This window comes from Solanum stenotomum, chromosome 2 (genome assembly GCF_019186545.1).
Source record: "Solanum stenotomum isolate F172 chromosome 2, ASM1918654v1, whole genome shotgun sequence".
Taxonomy (NCBI): domain Eukaryota; kingdom Viridiplantae; phylum Streptophyta; class Magnoliopsida; order Solanales; family Solanaceae; genus Solanum; species Solanum stenotomum.
This window is the reverse complement of record NC_064283.1, coordinates 68,651,799-68,673,694: the sequence shown is the minus strand read 5'-3', so window position 1 is coordinate 68,673,694 and position 21,896 is coordinate 68,651,799. Positions and strand designations below refer to the sequence as shown.

General features: G+C 34.8%; 3 protein-coding genes across 4 annotated transcripts; 1 reads left to right on the top strand and 2 right to left on the bottom strand.

Annotated features, from left to right (window-relative positions):
* Positions 1-65: 65 nt before the first annotated feature.
* LOC125854614 (uncharacterized) lies at positions 66-2,323 on the bottom strand. Its single transcript, XM_049534199.1, has 2 exons — positions 2,007-2,323; positions 66-529 (listed from the first exon to the last, which is right to left on the bottom strand). Exons 1-2 carry the CDS (start codon positions 2,280-2,282, stop codon positions 314-316), a joined length of 492 nt encoding a protein of 163 aa, XP_049390156.1. The 5' UTR covers positions 2,283-2,323; the 3' UTR covers positions 66-313.
* Positions 2,324-5,479: 3,156 nt separating this feature from the next.
* LOC125854599 (katanin p80 WD40 repeat-containing subunit B1 homolog KTN80.4-like) lies at positions 5,480-14,344 on the top strand. Of its 2 annotated transcripts, none has more exons than XM_049534181.1 (19): positions 5,480-5,693; positions 5,787-5,912; positions 6,341-6,471; positions 6,816-6,933; positions 7,033-7,259; positions 7,793-7,895; positions 9,076-9,146; positions 9,278-9,352; positions 9,444-9,587; positions 9,687-9,915; positions 10,114-10,638; positions 11,437-11,496; positions 11,570-11,688; positions 12,577-12,741; positions 13,038-13,112; positions 13,200-13,312; positions 13,408-13,524; positions 13,616-13,684; positions 13,788-14,344. In XM_049534181.1, the coding sequence occupies exons 2-19, from the start codon at positions 5,882-5,884 to the stop codon at positions 13,846-13,848; spliced, it is 2,433 nt and encodes an 810-aa protein (XP_049390138.1). In that variant the 5' UTR covers positions 5,480-5,693; positions 5,787-5,881; the 3' UTR covers positions 13,849-14,344. The 2 variants fall into 2 exon arrangements, with proteins under 2 accessions (XP_049390138.1, XP_049390137.1); XM_049534180.1 differs by having other exon boundaries at positions 13,785-14,344.
* Positions 14,345-14,936: 592 nt separating this feature from the next.
* Positions 14,937-19,187, bottom strand: LOC125854607 (alpha-galactosidase 1-like). Its single transcript, XM_049534190.1, has 15 exons — positions 18,942-19,187; positions 18,127-18,185; positions 17,983-18,039; positions 17,728-17,762; positions 17,553-17,656; positions 17,399-17,474; positions 17,250-17,308; positions 17,099-17,164; positions 16,922-17,005; positions 16,657-16,721; positions 16,409-16,491; positions 16,204-16,294; positions 16,065-16,114; positions 15,834-15,974; positions 14,937-15,174 (listed from the first exon to the last, which is right to left on the bottom strand). The coding sequence occupies exons 1-15, from the start codon at positions 19,118-19,120 to the stop codon at positions 15,082-15,084; spliced, it is 1,242 nt and encodes a 413-aa protein (XP_049390147.1). The 5' UTR covers positions 19,121-19,187; the 3' UTR covers positions 14,937-15,081.
* Between the last annotated feature and the right edge of the window lie 2,709 nt (positions 19,188-21,896).

Below are 21,896 nucleotides of genomic sequence, written 5' to 3'. Positions count from 1 at the left end.
CGAGTGGTAAGAACTCCTCGTGCCATCAACACAATGTACAATATCGATAAGTGCTAATGTACATATGATGCAACTAGTAGGCTAAGAGTAGTAAACATGACTCTTGTTGAAACAAAACATTACATCACACTACTGATTTGTCTCGAGAGTATGACTGTATTACAAAAATTTCAATTCGAGAACTCTTCACGCGATTAATTCTATCTAGAACGTGACCCAGGGGTCAATGTATATAAGCCGCAACAACTAAGCTAGCAATAGCAAACGCGAGTCTACCTTGTTGTGTTGTTGGAATAAAATCATCAGATTGGCGCTACTGCTCAGGTTTAATTGGATTGTCTTTTTCAGGGTCTTTCTCTTCTTCCTTCTCTTTCTCTTCCTCTTCATCTCCCTCTTCCTCTTTCTTTTCTTCTTCTTCCTCCTCCTCTTCTGGAGGATCACCCGGCATAGGAGGTGGCAAGGGAGTTTTCATGGGACTGAATTGAGGAAAGATATCTGGTCTTCGTCCGGGCTTGGGTCTTTCCCATTCCTGCCAATAAACATGTTTCATCAAAATGCCTAGCAGCTATGATGGCATTATTCTAGAAAGCAAAATGCAGTATCGGCTCAAATTTTTACACTTCCTATAGTACACAATGCAAAAAGGTTATTGATTAGGACATCGAAATTTCGAGAATGACATTGCCAAGGACTTTTAGAAGCTCCTAGAAATTAACACTAAATGAAAGGATCAACATGGTATTGCATCTTTATATCTTTGGTACCAGATTCCTGACATACTAAGGTTAGCTACTTGGAAGAGACGGTACACCTCTTGATTGGAATATGAATAACTACGATCAATTCCTGTCTCCCCTCTCTCCCAAGACAGCTAAAACTTTACTCATTGGATATCATTCCACGTACTGGAGCTGGAAAGAGGGGAGGCCCAAACTACGACCAATAATTAACTTTCTGCGAGGTTTCATAGAGCAATGGTCACTGCTTATGGACCCAAACCTGGGTGATCTATCCATGGCTATAAAAAATTATCCCTTTTTTCCAGCACTTTCTGCGCCTTCAATGATAAGATTTCAAAAGACGATTCTTTCTCCACTACTTTCTGATGAATGATTGACAGGAAAAGATCGTCTTGGCTTCAAAAGTTGGTTATGTAGGCCGACAATCTTTCTTCTAGGTTGTTTCAACAGGCCAAATAGCAGATAAATACTATGCCTGAGATTGCATGAAGAACCACTCCTCTTAAAAGCTGACCAATCAAACAAAGGGACTAACTTTATTATGAGGATAGAAAATTTGGTTTCACTCCGGATACAATTTCAGAAATTTCATTCTCTTTTTGACCATATAAAATCGAAATTGGTAACTTGATAGTTTTGAGTGTAGTGCACAATTTAATTCATCAAAACAGCAACAATCATTCACACTTAAATAACCATTAACTGTAAATACCCCTACCTTGTGGAGGTAGAGGGATTGGTTTCAGAGGACCCTCGGCTCAATTGCAACAAATCAAAGTAGGTATAGAAAGAAAAAACGACAGTGAAGAAAACATAGCAACTAATAAGTAAATAGTAATAACAACAAAATAGTGCGATAATCGAAACACAACAAACAAGCAAATGATGATAGAAAGACACTACAAGTAAAATACTAATACTACGCCAGACACCACCCAGCTTAAACCCATCGAAAAGCAAGACAACGCCCCACTACTAATCTGCTAAGTTGAAGTTGCACCATAGGTTTTAACAGTACACACTGCAATTTCCTATGCTATTTTCTGATCAGATTTGGCACAATTCAAATCATCCAAATAGCAAACAACAGCTCCAACTTAAACAACCAAAAACCATATCTAGATTAAACAAGCTATCATTACAACTTCTACATAATACATTTTACTCTTAGCACACACTAAGCTGCAGTTCAGAATAGCTAATAGAAGAATACATCTACAATTAAAGTTAAATAACCAGAAACAAAAACGAGTTTTCGAAGCTTACGATAGGGAAGTCGAGAGGTGAGCGTTGAGTCTTCTTCTCTTCTTCCGGTGCCATACGCACTATTTGTGAACTCCTTCTAGAATAACACAGAGATGTCGGTCTCAAAAACGGCATAAAAGCAACGGTGAGTGGAGGCTGAGAGAATGAGCAAGTGAAACGAACACTACACGAAGGTGACGACGACGATGCTGAGGATAAAGAACCGGAGCGGTTTAACATCGCCACCGTACATGGCGGCGGAGAAGATAACGCCGGCACGAAAGACGATAACGCCATTGGAGTTGCGGCAGAGAGAGGCTTTTTTCGCTTCTTCAGCTACTTTGGGATATTGGCGGTTGAAACGTATTGGGCTTTTTGAGGCCTTTAGAATTCATTTACACTCTAGGCCCACAAAGCTTTAGGATAGTTTAACCTTCGGAGATCGGTTTTTTTAACGTCAACAATTTAAAAATATAAAATCGATCTTTAGAGTTAAAATTGACGTTGCTTCGCTAGAGATCCCATGCACATACAATTTTTAAAAATGCATATATTGGTTTCAATTGTTCACGTAAATATTTAATGACTTCATATACATATACATACAATTGATCAGGGGCGAGGATATAGGTCACTGAATGTGGGTTGCGAGAATGCAATAACGTTTGCACGAATCATGATTTGTATTGAAAAATCTAATAAATATATACGAAGAATGATTTGGGAACTCTATAATAGTTTGCGTTGTTTGGTTTAGTTGAAAGAAAAAAAAACTTTCAAGCTTCACTCAAGGGTTCAATCTCTTGGTCATCGTGTAGGCCTTTATTTTGTTTATTTTTATTATTTAATTTAAGTTGAGCCATAAATGTCGAAATCTAAATTTGTCTTTAAGTTGATCACACATACATTAAGCTTCTACTTTGAGAATACACACTTACAGTCAGATATTGTATTGTGTATTCGATTAGAGTGATTTTTTTAATGGGCGTAAATAGTATTTTTCTGATTTATAAAATAAAAATGTTGCTACATTTTTTAAGGAAAAAAAAAAGGTTTTCGCTATATTTAATGAAGACAAGTACAAACATAGCTACTTAGCTCATCATTTATTTCAATTCTCAACCTAAAAAAATTGACTTGTCTTTGTCTATATTTATTTTTATTCTTAAAAACATGATAAGTTTTGTGCAAATGATTATCTTTTTATGCTTTGTTTTTAGTGGAATTATTTAGATTCTTAATTAAACATCAATCAAATCACTACCTCAATTAGTTCAATGGTTAATTCGTTGAGATGACCAAGAATTCAATCAATATATAAAAAAGAATATAGAAAGATTCTTATTATTCTTAAGAAACTTATGAAGAGAGCTTATCAATAATTAAAATATTTTAAACCGCTTGTAATTTAGAAACCCAATAAAAAAACTAATTAGTAATATCTTCAATTTTGTAGGATGGATGGTGGTAATGTTGAAAAAATAAATCAAAACTTTATCATATTTTCTTCCATTCATTTGTCAAAGATCAAAATAAGAATTGAATGCAATAAATGTAACAAATAAATTGATTATAATATTTTTCCTTTTTATATAAACAATTATTCCTTACATCTAATAATCTATTATAATCAAAATAATTTAGAACGATATCAATTCACAATACTTTTAGAATTTTATATTACTATTAAAAAATAACTCTTAGAAAATACTCCTTTAAAAAAACTATTTTTTTTCAAAAGATTCTCAATACTCTCATTTGATTTGTTTTCCCTCTAAACAACTTTGACACATTCTTTATTCCTTTATTTTCCTTTTAAACTTCAAATGGTTGATGCATCACAAAGTTTAATTTGAAACAAAGAAATTATATAAGTATTTTTTGGATTTTTTACACGTGGTTAATATCTGTATTGAAATTTTATTTAATTCAAATATGTATTGCATAATACATAATATTTATTTTTTTTAAAAAAAATTGTACTATGAATTATTTTCTATTTAAGACTCAAATTTGAAATTTTTGATAATGAGTTAGAGAGAGATTTTATGAATTAAATATATTTACACTTTGCCCTTTTCTTCTGTAGAAAGAAGAAAAACAAATAATTACACTGAACTTCCTTTTCAAAATTGTGATACAAAACTAATGAATTTAATCAATTAAATAGATGATTAAACTTCACCTTTTTTCTTTCTAGAAAAGTAATAAAAAATAAAATGATTACATAGAATGACCTACTTTTCATTTCAAATTTGACTAGAAAAAGTTACTATAAAATATTTTTAAAAATTATAATTAGAAACCAAATATGTTAGATGTCAGCCGTTGGATGAGTGCTCGATTAGTGATCGACGGTTGAAATTGGTAGAACTTCCGTTGCCGTGATTTTATAGAGAAAATGACAAAATGGTCCTTTATATTTGAAGGTAGATTCTAAATAGTTCGTTAAATATGCATCGATAAGGTTTAATCTGGTGTAACTTTTTAAGGTGTAATTTTTGCTATTTCCTATATCATCTCGGTGTTTAGTGCAATTTCCTATGTTGCATTTTTAAAAAGCTTGTAGATACTTAAATAGATGCGTGAATATAGTAGAAGAGACAAGGTTAGATGAGGATATATGGGATAATATGAGAGTGACATCTATGATGGACAAGATGCAGAAAATGAGATTGAAATGATTTGGACTTAAAAAAGAGGAGGAACATAGATGCTATAATGAAAAGGTGTGTGAGTTTGATGGTGATAGGCCTATGAAAAATTGAGAGGAGATTATTAGACAAGACGTTACTCTCCTCTCAATGATATTCTCAAATATCATGAACTTAGTCGATACAAAACTTTATGAAAATACCCAAATTTTTTGAGTCCGACATTGTAGAGGCATGATGACTTGACGTCATCCTCTCCTTCCTCTGACATATCAGCGACAATATATTCAGGATTCCAAATTCAATATACGAGAATTGCACTCGTTCAATTTTAACCCAATACCTTACTATATGTGCTAATAGTAGATCATTAAGTTCAAACAAGTAGAAAGTTATTAGGTAGAGAATCGATTTCTTTGCTTTCAATGAGACAAAAATGCTTCTAGTTTAAAGCACCTTATTTGTTCCTCTTCACCTTATTAATTTATCCACAATCCACATTATCTTACTCTTCAATTTTAACAGTATTGTTGTTTTCGTTACATTGATTACTTTTACTAATTTTATTCTTCATATCATGATATTTTCACCATATCTTCTTTACTATAATTTCCAACCTCTTGAGATCCACTTATAAAATCACACTAAATACATAGTTTTAATCACTTCTTAAACTTTCTTATTCTTTTTTTTTAACTATTTTTATCAAGTTTAGTGAAAAATTATTAAACATAAACTATTCACAAGATATTTAAGAAACAAATTTAATTTTTGAACCCACCTATCAAAAAACATAAAAGGACCATTTTTGTCATTCTCTCGTGATTTTGAAAACGCCATTTCTCCTTCTTCTTTACCTTCTCAAAATTTCCCCTTTTCGCCATTGTTTTCATTCCTCAACGTGAAGAAAAATCATCGCAAAAATTGCGTTTTTTTTTCATTGAATTTGAGTTGAAAGAAGCCATTGTTTGTTGAATATACTTCATTTTTTAAAATTATTTTTTTCCCGAGTTTTTCATCTATTAATCGCCAAAATTGACAGCGTTTATGCAATGTAAGTTTTTTAACCGAATCATATAATTTTTTTTTGTGTTTTGTGTAATGTATTTCACTTCGAAGTTCGAAGACTTACTTTAAATCCTTGCAGGAAGGACGGAGAACAAAGGATTTATTGATTTGTTGCGTAATGTGCTGTGAATCGAGAAGTGGGTTTTGTTTGATTTGGTGGTTTTGACTCTCTCGATGACAACTACCAAACGTGCTTATAAGCTACGTATCCTTTTTTTGTTTTTTTTGGTTTGTATTGTTACTTTAGTTGCTTAATTTTGTTGTTTGGCTTGTAATTTATCATATAGGGTAACAATTTCTTCATAAAAATTGAAAATTGTGCAATGTGGTGAATGATGAACTTTGAGTGGGCTGGATATAGAGACAAATGATGGTAGGGAAGATCAATAGTTTTGACTAGGTTCTTAATGGTTTTTGTTTATATTGGGAAATAGGGGGAAAGAAATGAATGTGAGCTGAGGTGTACCTGTCGTAGTCTCTCTACCTCACAATGGTAGGAGTAAGGTCTGTGTAGATCCTACCTCCCCCAGACCTCAGTTGTGAGATCAGAACTGGGTATGTTGTTGTAGAAATGAATGGTAAATTAGAGAACTCACACTATGATTTGAAGACCTTGACAATGCTTTGTAATAGAGGAATTTGTAGCACATTCTTTAAGTGTGAACTGCTTAAAGATTGGGAGAAAATCATCCAGGGTTCTTGTAACTGGGGGAGAAGATCACAAGGTTAATCTCTGGTCCATTGGCAAGCCTGATGCCATATTGGTTAGTATCTCTTATTAGTTTCTCTTTTCATTATAATTTCATTTCGTTTGTTATGTATGTGTGCATTGAGATCAAAATATCTTTTGCCTCTAACCAAAAAGGAAGGTATATGAGTACAAAGGGTGAGCGCTTACATCATTAAGTTTGATTTACACTTTCAAGCAGATTAATCTGTATTCTGTAGTCCCTTTTCGGATGACCACAATGGAATGTTCTCCCTGATCGAGGCCGTTGTTTGGGACTTAACCTTTCCGTTATCATTTTCTCTGTTTGCAAAGATGCAATCTTAGCGGCAACATTGTTTGTTTTTTAACACATTGTCTTGTATCTGTATTCTTGTGTAGAGCTTATCAGGTCATTCAAGCGGAATCGATTCAGTTAGCTTTGATTCTTCAGAAGTTCTGGTAGCTGCAGGAGCAGCCAGTGGTACTATCAAGCTTTGGGATCTAGAGGAAGCCAAAAGTAGGCTTTTTATAACTTTATTCTTTGTGAAAATTCATTTTTTTGTTGTTTATCGTGAACTTTACAAATTCTATCTCTTTATTGATCTATATTTCTCAGTTGTTCGAACTCTCACTGGACATAGATCCAATTGTATATCATTGGACTTCCATCCCTTTGGTGAGTTCTTTGCATCTGGGTCTCTGGACACAAATCTAAAGATATGGGATATTAGACGCAAAGGGTGCATTCACACATACAAAGGTCACACTCGAGGTGTCAATACCATCAGGTTCACGCCAGATGGTCGCTGGGTTGTATCTGGTGGAGAAGACAGTAGTGTAAAGGTCGGACTCCTCTTCTTCATTTCTTTCCTTGTTCAGTAATATATTTGGGAACTAACACATTGAAGTGCCTTCTAATGGTTGGCTGAGCCATATCAGACTGTACTTGCTAATATTTCGGATGATATCTAAACGACATGGCTCAAAATGAAAGAAGACTGATGATTATTTACATACATCAACTCAATGAAACATTCACTTATGATGATGCCTTTAAACTTGCTGCATCTTACAGAAGCTACTTTGTTATAGATCAGTCCATTGGTACGCTAAATATGGTCGTGAGATGATGGAATGACGGATATTTTAATCTTGGTACTTAGCACATTCTTATGACCATGATGAAAACCACTATCATTAAAAGCAATCGCGCCGTACATAAAGTGACAGCGACGCAAAACTACTGTTTTAAGTAGTTTCTTTTTTCCACGTGCATCTTTCTAGGATATTATTGTTTGCTTGATATCAAGTAGCTGTATCAGCCTGTAAGCTCTTTAAGTCTAGTTATCCTGATAATAGATTCAGTGTTGTGGCAGATATGGGATTTGACTGCAGGAAAGCTTTTACATGATTTCAAATGTCATGAAGGAAAAATTCAGTGCATAGACTTTCATCCTCATGAGTTCTTACTGGCTACAGGTTAGAAAAAGCTTTGACTTAGTGCTACAATGTTCTTCTTAAGTGGAGGTCATCTTTCTTGTGGTCTTGTAAATCCTCCTGTAACTTTTGTTGTATTTCTGAGATGAGTTCGCTGATGCATTCTATGATCTATGTAGAACTTGAATCTAGTGGCAACCTAAAACTTTCTCATGATGATATTCTTAGTAAAGATAAGGATAACCAAACATTTGGATCAAGAAACGACAAATTGAGAAGAGTATACTCATTATCTGAACTTATGACCAGATTTGATAAGTTTTGCTATTGATTAATAACTTTCCGCCATTATTATTTTCAAGCTTATTTTCATATTTTTTGTTCTTATCTCCAGTTTAAGTGCTTTCCTCTCCAATCAGATCTGTGACTTCTATCTTGGGGATCTATAGAACTGCTTTGTCTACTTATATAAGAATCTGTTTTTTCATGTAAGTACTTACATAAAAAGTATATAGAAATGCTGTCTCATTGTGGTGCATGTTTTTAGGGGAGTTGGTACCTGATGAATAAGGTTTTCATATAAACATTGCATGCTCCATGAAACAATACTCTCTTGTTTCCTCATAGTCGAGCTTTCCTTCTCTAACCAAAATAAAGGAAATACAAACATCAGTGCCCTGTTCCCTAGTATGAAAACTAGTGATTAGTGTTAATCTAGCTTTGGGATTTCCTGCAGCGTTTCTTGTGAAAATATACCAGGAACCCCATATTAAAAGTGATGTATATTTTTGTGTCGAATTGTTGGGAATTAAGTTTTAGCTTTCTTTTTCCGTGATTCAAATTTGCAGTTGGGAAAGAGGGAGGGGGAACCAAAATAGGAGGGCACTGTATTTAGGTTTTGAGAAAGTATAAGGTTCTAACTAATTGAAGCCTGCATCTTCAGGTTGCTAATGCTGATTACACAACCGAATTCAGGGAGTGTTGGGGGCTAGTGTGTGTGAGGATCTAAGAAAGGGATCAAATTAATTATTAAAGAAAGGTCACCTAGAGCTGGGCTGCAGGCCCTTACGGCTTTATTTATGTATAATAGATGAAAATTAGCTAGTTGTATATAGAAATAGCCAGATCGTTTGAAGCATGAACAGAATCACCTTTGTTCTTGTGTCTTATCACGAAAGCTGTCAGATGCCTTACAATTTGTTCTTGGTTTTTGCATTACCAGGTTCTGCTGACAAGACAGTTAAATTCTGGGACCTTGAATCTTTTGAACTCATAGGTTCTGCTGGACCTGAGGTTCGTTGGGTTCTTCTCTTTGATTTCCCTTTTCTCATTGCAGTACACACTGCTGAGTGTTTCTCATGTATTTTGGCAACTGTATGAATTGTCAGTATAGTAAAAAAGAACTGTTTTTATCTGAAATCTAGACAACAGGAGTGCGTTCCATGGCCTTTAATACTGATGGAAGAACCCTTCTTTGTGGTTTACATGAGAATTTGAAGGTAGACATGCATTTTCTGTTTTGAGAAATAGTTTTGTTTAATATATTTGGCGCTTAGTTCATCTCCTAAAGAAAGTAGTCCTTCTTTGTAGGTTTTCTCATGGGAACCAATTAGGTATCATGATACAGTAGATGTTGGATGGTCTACATTGTCTGATCTTAGTATTCATGAAGGAAAACTTCTGGGATGTTCTTATAATCAAAGTTGTGTTGGAGTGTGGGTTGTCGATATTTCGGTAATAGTCACCTTTTTTCATTGAAGTTGTCTCTTTGATGTCTTGCTTCTTCCGGGATTTTTAAGTAATGTCACACTTCATCATGCTTGCCTCTTGCAGTGTCTTGAACCATACACAATGGATAGTTCTACACCATCAAATGGTCACTCAGCAGCAAAATCCAATTTAAGAGTGAATCTATCCACTTCGGCTGAGGATGCTAGAGATGCAAGTTGTGGGGGACAATTAATTTCACAAAACTCCGATCTTGTGAAAGAGTCTAAGTCGTTCAGAAGACTTTCTTTGTCACAAAACATGGTTCTTCAGAGGGATTCTGCTGCTCTTACTAGTATGCTTCTCCTCCGTTTTTAATGTTTCCCTTGCCTTAGCATTATTAGCTTGGCACCTTATCTTAAGTTCTTACTCTGCTTCTTTAATTCCCCATTTACTACTAATTCTTTTAGCTCCTAGCCTTTGATTAGCTTCTTTTGTTTAAGTTTTATTGCCAGAATACTTTCTTACATTCGCACTTATCTTCTGAATGAAGCTATCACAGATACTCCTGGCACCACACAAAAAGTAAATCTCAGTACTGGTCCAAAAGCACCTCCATTCAGCTCAAGAGCAGTTCCTAATACAACGGGTGTAAAGAGGAATTCAGCAAAAACCCAGTCAACAGAAAATGGCTCTATTGTCAATAAGTCAGAGATTATACCTGTTCTTGTCCCAAGAAATAATGAAAGAACAGAGCTCGCATCTGAATGCAGGAAAGGAGGAGTTGCAGGAAGGGAAATGCCACAAAGATTGCAGCCAAAAGTATCTGATTGGAAGTCTCCTACTACCAACGAAGACCTCGGGATGCCAACTTCTGCAGCACAGTCTGAAGTTGAAGTACCTAAGGCTATTGAAAATAGTAGCCCTGCAGACAGGAACACTTTTCCTTCTGTTAAATGCTCAATATTTGAAACTGCTGCAACTGATAGAAGTGTGAATGATGACAAGAATTTAGTTTCCACAAAACTTGATATCAATACAGCACATGAGCCACTTTCCAGACACCAAATTGAAAATTGTGCGTATTCATTCACTTGTGTCCTATTTTTTTATATTGTCTTTACCTTTTCTGTTTCTATGCTTTTGTGTGTTGTGGGTTATTTTTAGACGTTGTGAGGTATGATTTTTGATCAAGAAATGTTTTTAAGGTATATTATGCCGGGCAGTATCAATTATGTATGTGCTCTCTAATTAGATCTAGAATTTTAGCACCATTTTTGTGTGTTAAGTTGCATAGATATACTTCTAAGCTGGATGCTATGTTTCATTTGTAAAAAAGGAAGCCCGATGTTTCTCCTCCTGTTTGGTTCTCAGTGGTTAAGTGAAGTGATTGTATACCAGTAAATTTCATCAACTTATGGAGCCAAAGGAATAGTATAAGGGGTGTAGAGGAAACTAATATCTTTTATGGTGCATGTATGGATATATCTACTGATGTGTGTGTGTGTGTGTGTGTCTTGCCTTTTCGTGTAATAATTTTTTTGCCTTGAATTTATTCATACTTTTATACTTATGTTTTGAGGAAGTACTTAACTATCTTTGCCAATCACTTCAATAACCTTCCTTGAGCTTTGTTTGGATTTCTTATTTGCTCACTAGTTCAACTGATCATCACCATAATTGCCGTGGAAGGGAAATAGCTTATTTGTTTAATCCGTAGCTTTATTCATTTCTGTACTTCTCCCATAAATTATCAGTCTTCTACTCAGTACAATTTCTTAATAGACCTGTTCTGTGGTTAACTGTATCTGTATTTTGCCTTGTCTTTAGAATAATATGAACTAACTGTATTATTAACACTTACCCTTTGTACCAGATGAAGCCCGTGGAAATATTCTTAATAGGAAACCTTATTCCATGCTAGGCCAACAAAGAGGTAGAACTCTTTTTACTGCTATTGGTGCACTTCTAAATTATGGTTGTCTCATGCATTGAATTTGGAAAATTAGGTAGGACACGATCTACTATTGCAAACTGGGAAAAGAGAGATAAAGTTCCTGGTTATGAGGGTCTTGCTCCCTGCACTGTTGGGGCGGTACCTGCTCCGGATGTGGTTCCCACCAATGTGGTATGAGTCAAATCTGCGTTTTTTCCTTATTTGTAATTCCAACTGTTACTGCCTATTGAGATTTTCCCATTTAACAATATTAACCATTTGTTGCTAATTTTAATGATGGTTATTTAAGGAATGTGGAAGCATTTCAGTATTTTCAGTGTGTGATTTAAGACCACATACTTTTAGCAAATTGTGGGATTTTTTCAAGTTAAATTAGCACTTTACAATCATGGAAAAGGAGTGCAAAAGCAGGGGAGAATGGGGTTTCTGTTGACAGTTAGGGGTGCACATAAGTCTATCCGAGTCAAAACACTGCCAGGTTTGGCAAAGATTATTCTCGACTCAACATAAAACTTGAAGGTTCCCAGTGATAAAGTCACAAAATAAACTAGGCTGCAAAACAACCAACCTAACTTTCAATCATCAGAAACCCGATTTCTGATTTATCTAACCCAAACAGGAAAAAGTTAGAAGTGATGGCATGTTCATTCAAACAGGAATCATAAGGCCGTGTGGGGCAGCTAGAATGCCATCATTGAGAGAAAAAGGAAAAGGAAACTAAATTCATCATTGGAACTTTGTTTCTTATGTTCTGTTTGATCTCTATCATCAATTTGGTTGGCAGACCAATTGCTGACAAATTTTCTAATTATTAGAAGTAGAATCTTGGACATGAACTGCAATGTAATTCATTATTGTAGTAGTATAGCGACTTCATAAATAGACATTCACTTCTATGGTAGTCAACGCATTAGGACACGTGATTGCTGGAACATTGAACTGTTAATAACTAAAATAGTTTTCACATAATCTCATGAATTTTGTTGTTTCTTCCATGAATATGATAGGATAAAAGTCATTTATGTGAAAGTTGTATAATTTCTGTCTTCCCTGACACAGAATTTAACTCATCGTAATTCAAAAATCGTACATGAAAAGAGAGAAGACCTTTTATCAGCTGTAAGTGAGGCGGTTTCTCCTGACGATGAGGATATCATTGCTGACTTGATGGAACAGCACAAAGAATTTGTTGGCTCGATGCAATCTCGTTTGGCTAAATTACAGGTAGCAATTTTGGAGAACTTGCTAATGGTTATTTGATTCTCTAACTTGGCAACATTAAGCTTTTGCAGTCCTTGCAACTCATTTATGTGTTAAGACTTTTAGTCCCTTATAACTGATTTGCATTATCATAAGATGATGACCTACTTGGAATGTTTAGCCTACTCTTTTGCAGATTTTCTTGCTAATCGGTAAGATATGCTGATGGGGTGGGGAGAGATTTATTCAGTTGATCTCTACCATGTGATATTGCTGTTCAAGATTTTGCTTAATTATATCGAGTTTTTGACCTTTTGTAGGTTGTCTACCAGTACTGGAAAAGACATGATATTAAAGGGGCAGTAAGTGTAATGGAGAAGATGGCAGATCATGCTGTAAGTCTCTTGTTTTTTGTGCCCTATTTTTAATATTAATATGTACCTTTTTAACACCATATGGTTTCCATTTGCCGGCTTACACAGGTACTTTCTGAGTTAGTGAGTTTCTTGGCAGAGAAAAATGACATTATCACATTAGAAATTTGCACATGCCTTTTACCACTTCTCACGGGGCTGCTTGAGAGCAAGTTGGATAGGTAGAACAAATTGAGCTTTGTTTTCCTTTTCTTTGCTGACCTTGTTGAAAATTTTCCATGACTGACATGTTTTCTTCTTGGTGGACTTCTTTTAGACATCAAGATATTTCATTGAGTATGCTGCTCAAGCTTGTTAAAGTATTTGGTTCACTGATTTATACTTCGTTGTCTACTCCAACATCAGTTGGTGTTGATATTGAGGCAGAGAAAAGGTTTTATTACATGTTTTCTTTTACTTCTTATTAATTATTATGTCTTTTTAGTTCAAGTTTGAACGGTTTTATTGCTTATTGTCAACAAAAGGATGGAGCGCTACAATCTCTGCTTTATTGAGCTTGAAAAAGTCAAGAGTTGTCTGCCTGCTCTTTCGAGGTATGCGAAAGCACCTAAGCGACCATCTTTTGGTCCGTGAAGAATATATATTGCTAACATTTCTCCATTTCTCCATCTTTTTTTTTTTTTTGTCATTTAGAAGAGGAGGATCAATTGCCAAAACTGCTCAGGAGCTGAATCTAGCACTACACGAAGTTTCATGAGTTTAGTATTATTGCATGGAATATCGAAAGTAATGATGGTGTTGCTGAACTTGAGTGACTTTTGTAGATGCCTGCACTGCATGCTTTTGTACCTTGCAGAGCTAGTATCCTCTATGCAGATGCAACACTGACTACTAATTTCTTCACATTTACACTTATATCATCGATAGTTATGGACAAACATGGTCACTGATGATTCATATAGTCGATCCCAACTTGTTTGGGACTAAGGTGTGTTGTTGTATTGAAAGTTAAGGACAACATGCTTTAAAGATGCTGCTAATGAACCTGCTTGTTGGAGAAGGATCCATCATACTAATTCTCACCTAACCCCAATACATATTAATTATTCTTTGTAATTGTAGGTTTTGTTGTGTGAATTCATGTATCAATTGTGGTAATCAACATACTATGCAAGGGTGTTTAAAACTATAGCTGACTCAATTAGTTTGAGATTGAGACAGTGTTGAGTGATATATTTTATTTTGTGTCTTAACTTGTCAAAGTAAGAAATGATACTGGCTTCATAAAAAAGAAAGAGGTTCAAAGGTTTCATGTTCGAGTCCACGGAATGAAAAAAATTATGATTGGAGAGAGCTTATGGTTTACTGCTTATTTTTTGGCATAATACTTAAATATGCCTTTTAACTGACATTTATGTCCTTCAACTTTTAGTGTGTACAAGTAGACACTTAAATTTGTCTAAACTTGAACAACTAGATACGCGTGTCCTACCTGACATAATACATGTAGAACACAAAATTGCCATGTAGGATGTCATGTGACTATTTGTTCAATTTTATATTAGTGTAAGTGTCTACTTGTGCACATCCAAAGTTAGAGGGTATAGATGTCAATTGAAGCCAAGTTATAAGACACTATGCATTACTTTTTCTAACCAGTATACATAGATTATTCACTCATTATACATGATCATACCCACAAGCCACAATATTCATGGATTATACTTATACATACATCCATCGGCTATTTTTAGTTTAATCGGTTTGGTGGATGACTATTTAGACTAAGTCTTCAAAAAGTTAAACTTATAGGATGTGAAATTGAGGACCAAAAATCAGAAAGCTAAAAACTCATACATGACATCTTATTAATGATGTTTAATTCTTTGTATACATTTGACACAAATGACAAGTTCATTTTTTTATAGTTAAAACATAACAAGTTGAGTGGAAAACACAGAAGTCTGGTGCAGACCATTCTACATGATCTTCAAGCAATAGGCTTCAATACATACATCTTGCATGCATGAGAGTTCACTGTAGCTGTCAAATTCCCTATAAATCTCGTCTCCAATGTCTTGTGCTGCATCAGAATATGCCAAATCATTTCCATTATGAGTAAAATGGATAACAATCACTTCAATTAATACTGGTAAAGACTTTTATTTTCGTAACTTCTTAAAATGATGAATGATAGACTACTTTATCAATCTAGCTGAGTATAACGTAGATTACTTTATGGATCTGTATGAGTATTACATAGAGGTAGGTATCTATTTCCCAGATTTATTAGATTTCTATCATTACTTGTTGTTTCAGTATCTTATTCACATGTTTCTATTTGTTGCTATTGCCTCTTTTCACTGTTTCACTCGACTAAGGCTCTCTCGGAAACAACCTCTCTACCTTCTCAAAAGATAAGGCTACCCTTCCCAGACCCCACTTGTGGAAACACACTGGGTTTTTTTGTTGTTTAAAGTATCACTATGAAGTACTTATATCCAAGTTATATGTATGTTTTGGACATGGTGAGTCTATAGCCAAATATAAACGTTTAACAAGTATCAGTTCTTTTTGATAACCAAGAAATCCCTGAGGGTTGTGGCCACGAGGTTTGAACCTATGACGTGTGTCTAACTCACACATCAATGTTGCACTCTTACTACTACACCAAAGCCTGGGAGCTCATTCTTCATGGAATATTTCGAAAAAATAGAATATGAATTGTTAGCATAGACATACCTCCCAAAGGTCTCTTGCTATTACAACGCTGTTAGGAGGGATTCCGATATCATCCCAGTTTGCTGTTATTTCGTATCTCTGAGGACCGCGGTTGAGAAGCACTAAAGCTACTCTATAGCCTGATAGAGGTCCTGCCCAGATCTGTTTGTAATAGAATGTGCACAGATTATCGTCTGCAATCTGCATTACGAGCAGGGAAAAAAAGTTCTACTTTGTATAGATTTTTGTTACCTCAAGATCGCCTTCCATTCTAACCTTTTTGCCCTGGACACCTAACTCATCTGTTCAACATAACGAATGAGTCTTGGTGATCGCGTATAAATTATAACAAAATGACTAGTTGCAGTTGACGTTTTGTGGAGTTTAGTACCTTGATCTACTGCGATCACTTCCTTGTTGGCTAGAATCTCCATTGTATCATGTGATAAATTTCTCACATCACAACCAATGATAAGGGGAGCCTAGAATTAGCATACAGAATGTATCATACATTCTGGCATTCGTACCAAGGAGCAGAAATAGTGTTGATATAAAAGTGAAATATACATTTACGAATGATGTTGCTGTTGTTGTACCTTTGAAATCGCCCAGATACTAAAATGAACGATGTATTCATCCTTTGTCATCCCTCCATTTCCAACCTCAAGCATGTCGGGATCTGTTTGGAATGTGTGAAGACAATATAACTAAGTAATTGGAAGTGTCCTCTATAATAAGTGAACGTTTAGATAATATGGTCACACATTCTAACATCGTATCATTCCATGAAAAATGATCAGGCCCACACGTGAAAAGGCGTGTTGAGACACATCTAAATACTAACCATTCCAGCCACCAGGCCTTGCATAATCTGCATAAACTTCATTCTGGTCTGCTCTAGAAATCATGCTGTCAAAAGAAGAAGATGAATACAAGATCAAGTCATGAAATCTATGAATTAAAAGATGTATTAAACTACTCCCTCCGTTTCAATTTATTTCCTTTAACTTTCCATATGACATGTTTAAAACCACAGGACTAAACGACATTTTGGTACATTCTACATATATTTAGTTTTAAGACAGACATTGAAACGGACAGAGTATTACCTTTCCCATGTATCAGTGATATCGTTCGTAGTTCTCCAGCTGTTACCTAATTTACCACCCCACAATGCCGGATGCAAATCACCCCTATTCGAGAGAAATAGGTGCATATCATCAACAATACTGTGAAAATGAGAGCAGGAAACAACAAAAAGGGCTTATCAAGGAAGACATTGTCACCATTCACAAAGATTAAAGAAGATAGGTCTTCCAACTTTCATTAGAGCTCTCGTCATAACAGGGTATCTGCAGAAGAAAGGGATCCCCGTCAAGAAAAGAAGTTCGATAGACAACTAGTGGAATCTGTTACACATGATTTCGCGATACATACCTGACAGTTGGCTTTGTTCCATCGTGGTTGCAGTTATCGTACTTCAAATAATCAATACCCTGAATGAAAATGTCGTTATCAACAACTATATTCGAATTGTTCTACAATTCATAGTCAAGAGTAATCATGATACTTATACTTATACTTACCCATGCTGCAAAAGTTGTTGCATCTTGTTCCTCATGACCAAGTGAACCGGGCATTTTCTTGCTGCAAGTATAATACCTGCAGAATCCTTAAATGTTGAATTTCAATATCATCGATATCTTTTCAAAACGAATGTCATGTGCAAGTTCAAGTTACCCTGCATCCGAGTAGATTCCTAGCTTAAGACCTTTACTATGAACATAGTCAGCTAAAGCTTTCATTCCAGAAGGAAATGTCGAGTTCTTAGGTGCAAAATTTCCCTAGAATTTGAAGATCAAATTAGCAAGGAAGATAGTTCATAAAAAACGATTTCCAGTTGAGACAAAAGTACCTGATCATCGCGTTGAGGTTCAGCCCAGCAATCATCTAAAAAGTGTCAAACACATGATCTTAGTAACTATATCAGTTTCTGTAACATCATAATCAAATGCAGATATGGATCGAGCTTATAAGCCGTGGGTGCTAGCTAGTGTACATTCTCATCTACGTATAGAAGATCTAAAAACAAAATCTTAGAAGTTGCGTCTATCATAAGAGATTCACACACGATCACTAAATTCTACATCGATTTTAGTCAAAGACGTACCTATATTAACATACTTATATCCGAGCTTATCAAGACCAGTTGAAACCAACGCATCGGCTGTCAATCAAAAGAAACGTTCAATAATATACAGATGATGAGATGCATATGAATTGTGTGATTGTTAAACAAAACAAATACAGTTACCAGTTTCTCTTATGACTTTCTCATCAATGTTGCAGGCAAAATGATTCCAACTACTCCACCTGAAACACAAATTTGCTATTGTTAGTTAAAATCGCCGAAGTCTAAACAAATTAATTGACCGTGCAACAATAACATATTCAGTGTAATTCCACAAGTGCGGTCTGAGGAAGTTAGTGTGTATGCAGACCACTCCTACCTAGTGGGGTAGAGAGGTTGTTTCCGATCAGCCTTCAACTCAAGGATAGCAATTTAAAGTACAACAGATATTAACATAAATGAAAGAACTACGAGAATAATACTAATACTACTAGTATGAAATGAGAAACACACACGGTGCTCCAAACTACTTGCATATCAATCTCATATGAAAGTGTCAACGCTCAACTACCTACTAATCATCTATCTTAATCTACGACCTCCACGTTCCCTATCTAAGGTCATGTCATCGATAATCTACACAAATCAATTAGAGCAAAATCCATCACAATAAAGAACAAAAACAAGATGGATCTAGGATTTTCTCCAAATGAATGCAAATCACCACCACGCCCTCTACTACGCGTTCAACTGAATCTAGCATTTTTAGACACGAAACATATATAGAAGCTTAAACAATTACTAAAATTTCAAAAATAAATCATTTTAAGTGTCAAATCCATCAAATTTAAAATTTAAATATTAGATCCGTCTCTAATCAAACCAAAAAATTACATGCCACGTCATCATACAACATAATTAAAAATGAAAATCAAATATTAAAACATAAAAATGACAAAATCTAAATAATGAAATTCAGTTACACATAACAAATTTACCCCATAGGAGGAGTCGAACCGAGTCCATTATTGAGCAAACTACGTCGTTTTACAAGTAAATCCTCCTTCCGTTCCGGCCACCGCATTCCCGCCGTCCTCCGGTGGGAGTAACCGCCACACATGGCGGAGATCAGTAGACATAATGCAAGTATTAGCTTAGTACCTACTCTTATCTCCATTGACACACACAAAATGCAAGTTCAGTCCCCAGTCACTATAGTTATTTATAGGATTTGCGTATACTTTACTTTCTTCGAAAATCAGTTAAATTTCATTGTAAATTTTAATTTGTGTATGATATTTGTATTATTACAATTGGGTTCTTACAAGTGTTGAGTAGCAATTGATAGAGACAATGATGACCAAATTCACGTTCAAAGAAAATATCTTGTCTTTATGCCTAAATGATTGTTCTAGTCATTTAATATGTGTAGCTGGAAATAATAATAATAAATTATTATTAAATGGTGATGTGGCATTATCGGATTGGACCAGTTTCAAGCAAAGATGTTACATATTTATACATAAATATAAAGGATAACTTGTAGAAATTTCACTAGTTTGAGAGTTAATTACTTAAATTTTAGTTTGTAATACTAAGAATCTTATCAGATTTTGAACTTCAGACATGCACCTGACATGTTCATGGGATCAAAATTAGATGTAAGTTATTTTAGATACATTATATTCAAGTGAATTAGCATGTATTTGATTCTCTCACTCGCTTTTCTCCAATCTCATTCACCACTCTCCTATCTTGCTCGGCTCTCTGCTTGTATCTAGTATCTAAGGTATATGTATAGGATCTCGCTTGCCTCTCTCCCTACTTTAGTGTATCTAGTAGCGAATATACATATATCTAACTTGAAATCTGGAATGAAATTATTAATTAGTGAGACAATAATCTGGTATGCAACAACCATCCAAACAAGTCACAAGACAAATCAAGTGAGTAATATTTTTCCGGCTTAAGCCATTTATACCCACTTAAAGTTGTCCGCATATTTCATTTAAACACCTTATTTTAGGCTTGTTCCAATTGAACACCTTTTTAGTAAAAAAAAAAAGTACCTATTGAATATATTTTGACAATCAACTAAAAGTAAAGATAGTGTGTCATACACTCGCGACTGACGTGACATAGTAGCTAATAAAAAAGAGACATGTGACATTGGGCCCATAAAAAACAGTTAAAAATAAATTAAAAAATAAAATAAACAAAAACTATGTTTTCAGTAAAAAAAAATAATTAAAAAAAAACAACATTTCTTTCCCCTTTTCTTCTTCGCAGAACACCCCATCCAACCCCCCTGACGTCTGTTCCACATTTTCTTTACCAAAAGACACAAAATCGAAGCACATTCCGATAGCCATTTCACTTCGGCTTTTTTCCTATTAATTTGAAATTATATGAGTTTTTTTTTCGGCCCACCCACCTACCCCTCTCCTTGAATCTGATTCAATATTGGAAATGGTATTTCTCTCAATCTCACTATTTTCTTAAACATTAATTAAGATTTGTTGATACTTATTTTTCTTCTATGTTGTGAGTTCTTTAGGATTTAAATTTTGTAACGATTTTGAAGAAAATAACTTCAGATTCGTCGAAAAAAATGGAGTTCTGTCAAAATTATTTTTGATGCAATTTGATTCTATTTTTGACGACAATAGATTTGGATATTGGTGGTATCGGTGGTGGGTGGTGAAAGAAGGGGAATAAAACGATGTCTTGAAAAATAAAAGAGGAAGAAGATGACCGGAGAAAAAATGGAAAGTAGAAGTGTGGATATGATGACAACAAATCTGGTAAAAAATAAGATTGCGTGGAGAAGAAGAACGATTGGACCTTAAGAAAGAATGTGAATTAGCTTTAATGTTGGTGATCACTGCGATTGGGATGGTGGAAAGTTGGTAGTAATGATGGTTGAGTTGAGTCAAAGAAGAAGACATTAATTTAATTTTTTTTAAATCTTTTTTTTTTATGTAAAGATGTCTTCCACGCTCCTCTGGTGTGTGTATTACACACATGCTGCCATGTCAGCAAAAAATATTTAATAGGTACAAATTTATTATAGTATAGGTGTTCAATAAGTAAAAGGTTGATTTGAAGTGGCTAAATGAAATCTGAGGACAACTTTAAGGAGCCGTGTATGACTTCAACCTATTTTTCCTCTATAGTTATAATGGCAGATCATTTTTCATCATATCATACAAATAATTAAAATCGTGATGTGACATTACTAAATTAGATTGTTTTTGGGTAAAGGTGTTAAAGGGTCAAGCCAGGCAGACCGGTATGGTTCAAGAAAAATCCAACCCCCTTACCCCAGTTCAGAGGGACCGGCCCTGTGCGGTTTTGGGATCTATTGCACAGGGCCAGTTCGGTTTGATTTTTCATTTTTTGGGATTTGATTAGTGTAATCTAGTTGTTATTTGTTAATATGTTACGTACCTAATGAGATTTTTATCGGGTTTATATGTCCTGGTTCACTAGGACCCCAAATGGACTTGTGCGGGTTTGATTTATTATATAACCAAGCCCAACTATGCCCTCTCAATGTGGGCCAGTTCGATTTTGAGTTGGTTCAGCTCATTAGACATTCTTTGTTCCGCACCATAGATGGGCTAAATTGACTGGGGGGATCCGATTGGCATATTCCCAAACCTAGCTTACTTGGGCTGGGGTTAGAGCTGCGTATCGATTGATTCGGTTCGATTTTGAAATTTATTGGGTATCGATTTGTAGACATGCTAAATTATTATAGAATTATAAAGATATTTATTTAATGGTTATTGATTGTTATCGATTCAGTTATAAGTTAAATCATTAAGATTTGATACCAAAAAAACATTGAAATTCACTTACAAATAATGTCACAAATCAAATAAACTATGCACATCAAAACATATTGTATCTTGCTAACAAACACATACACATTGTAGAATAATTGAAAA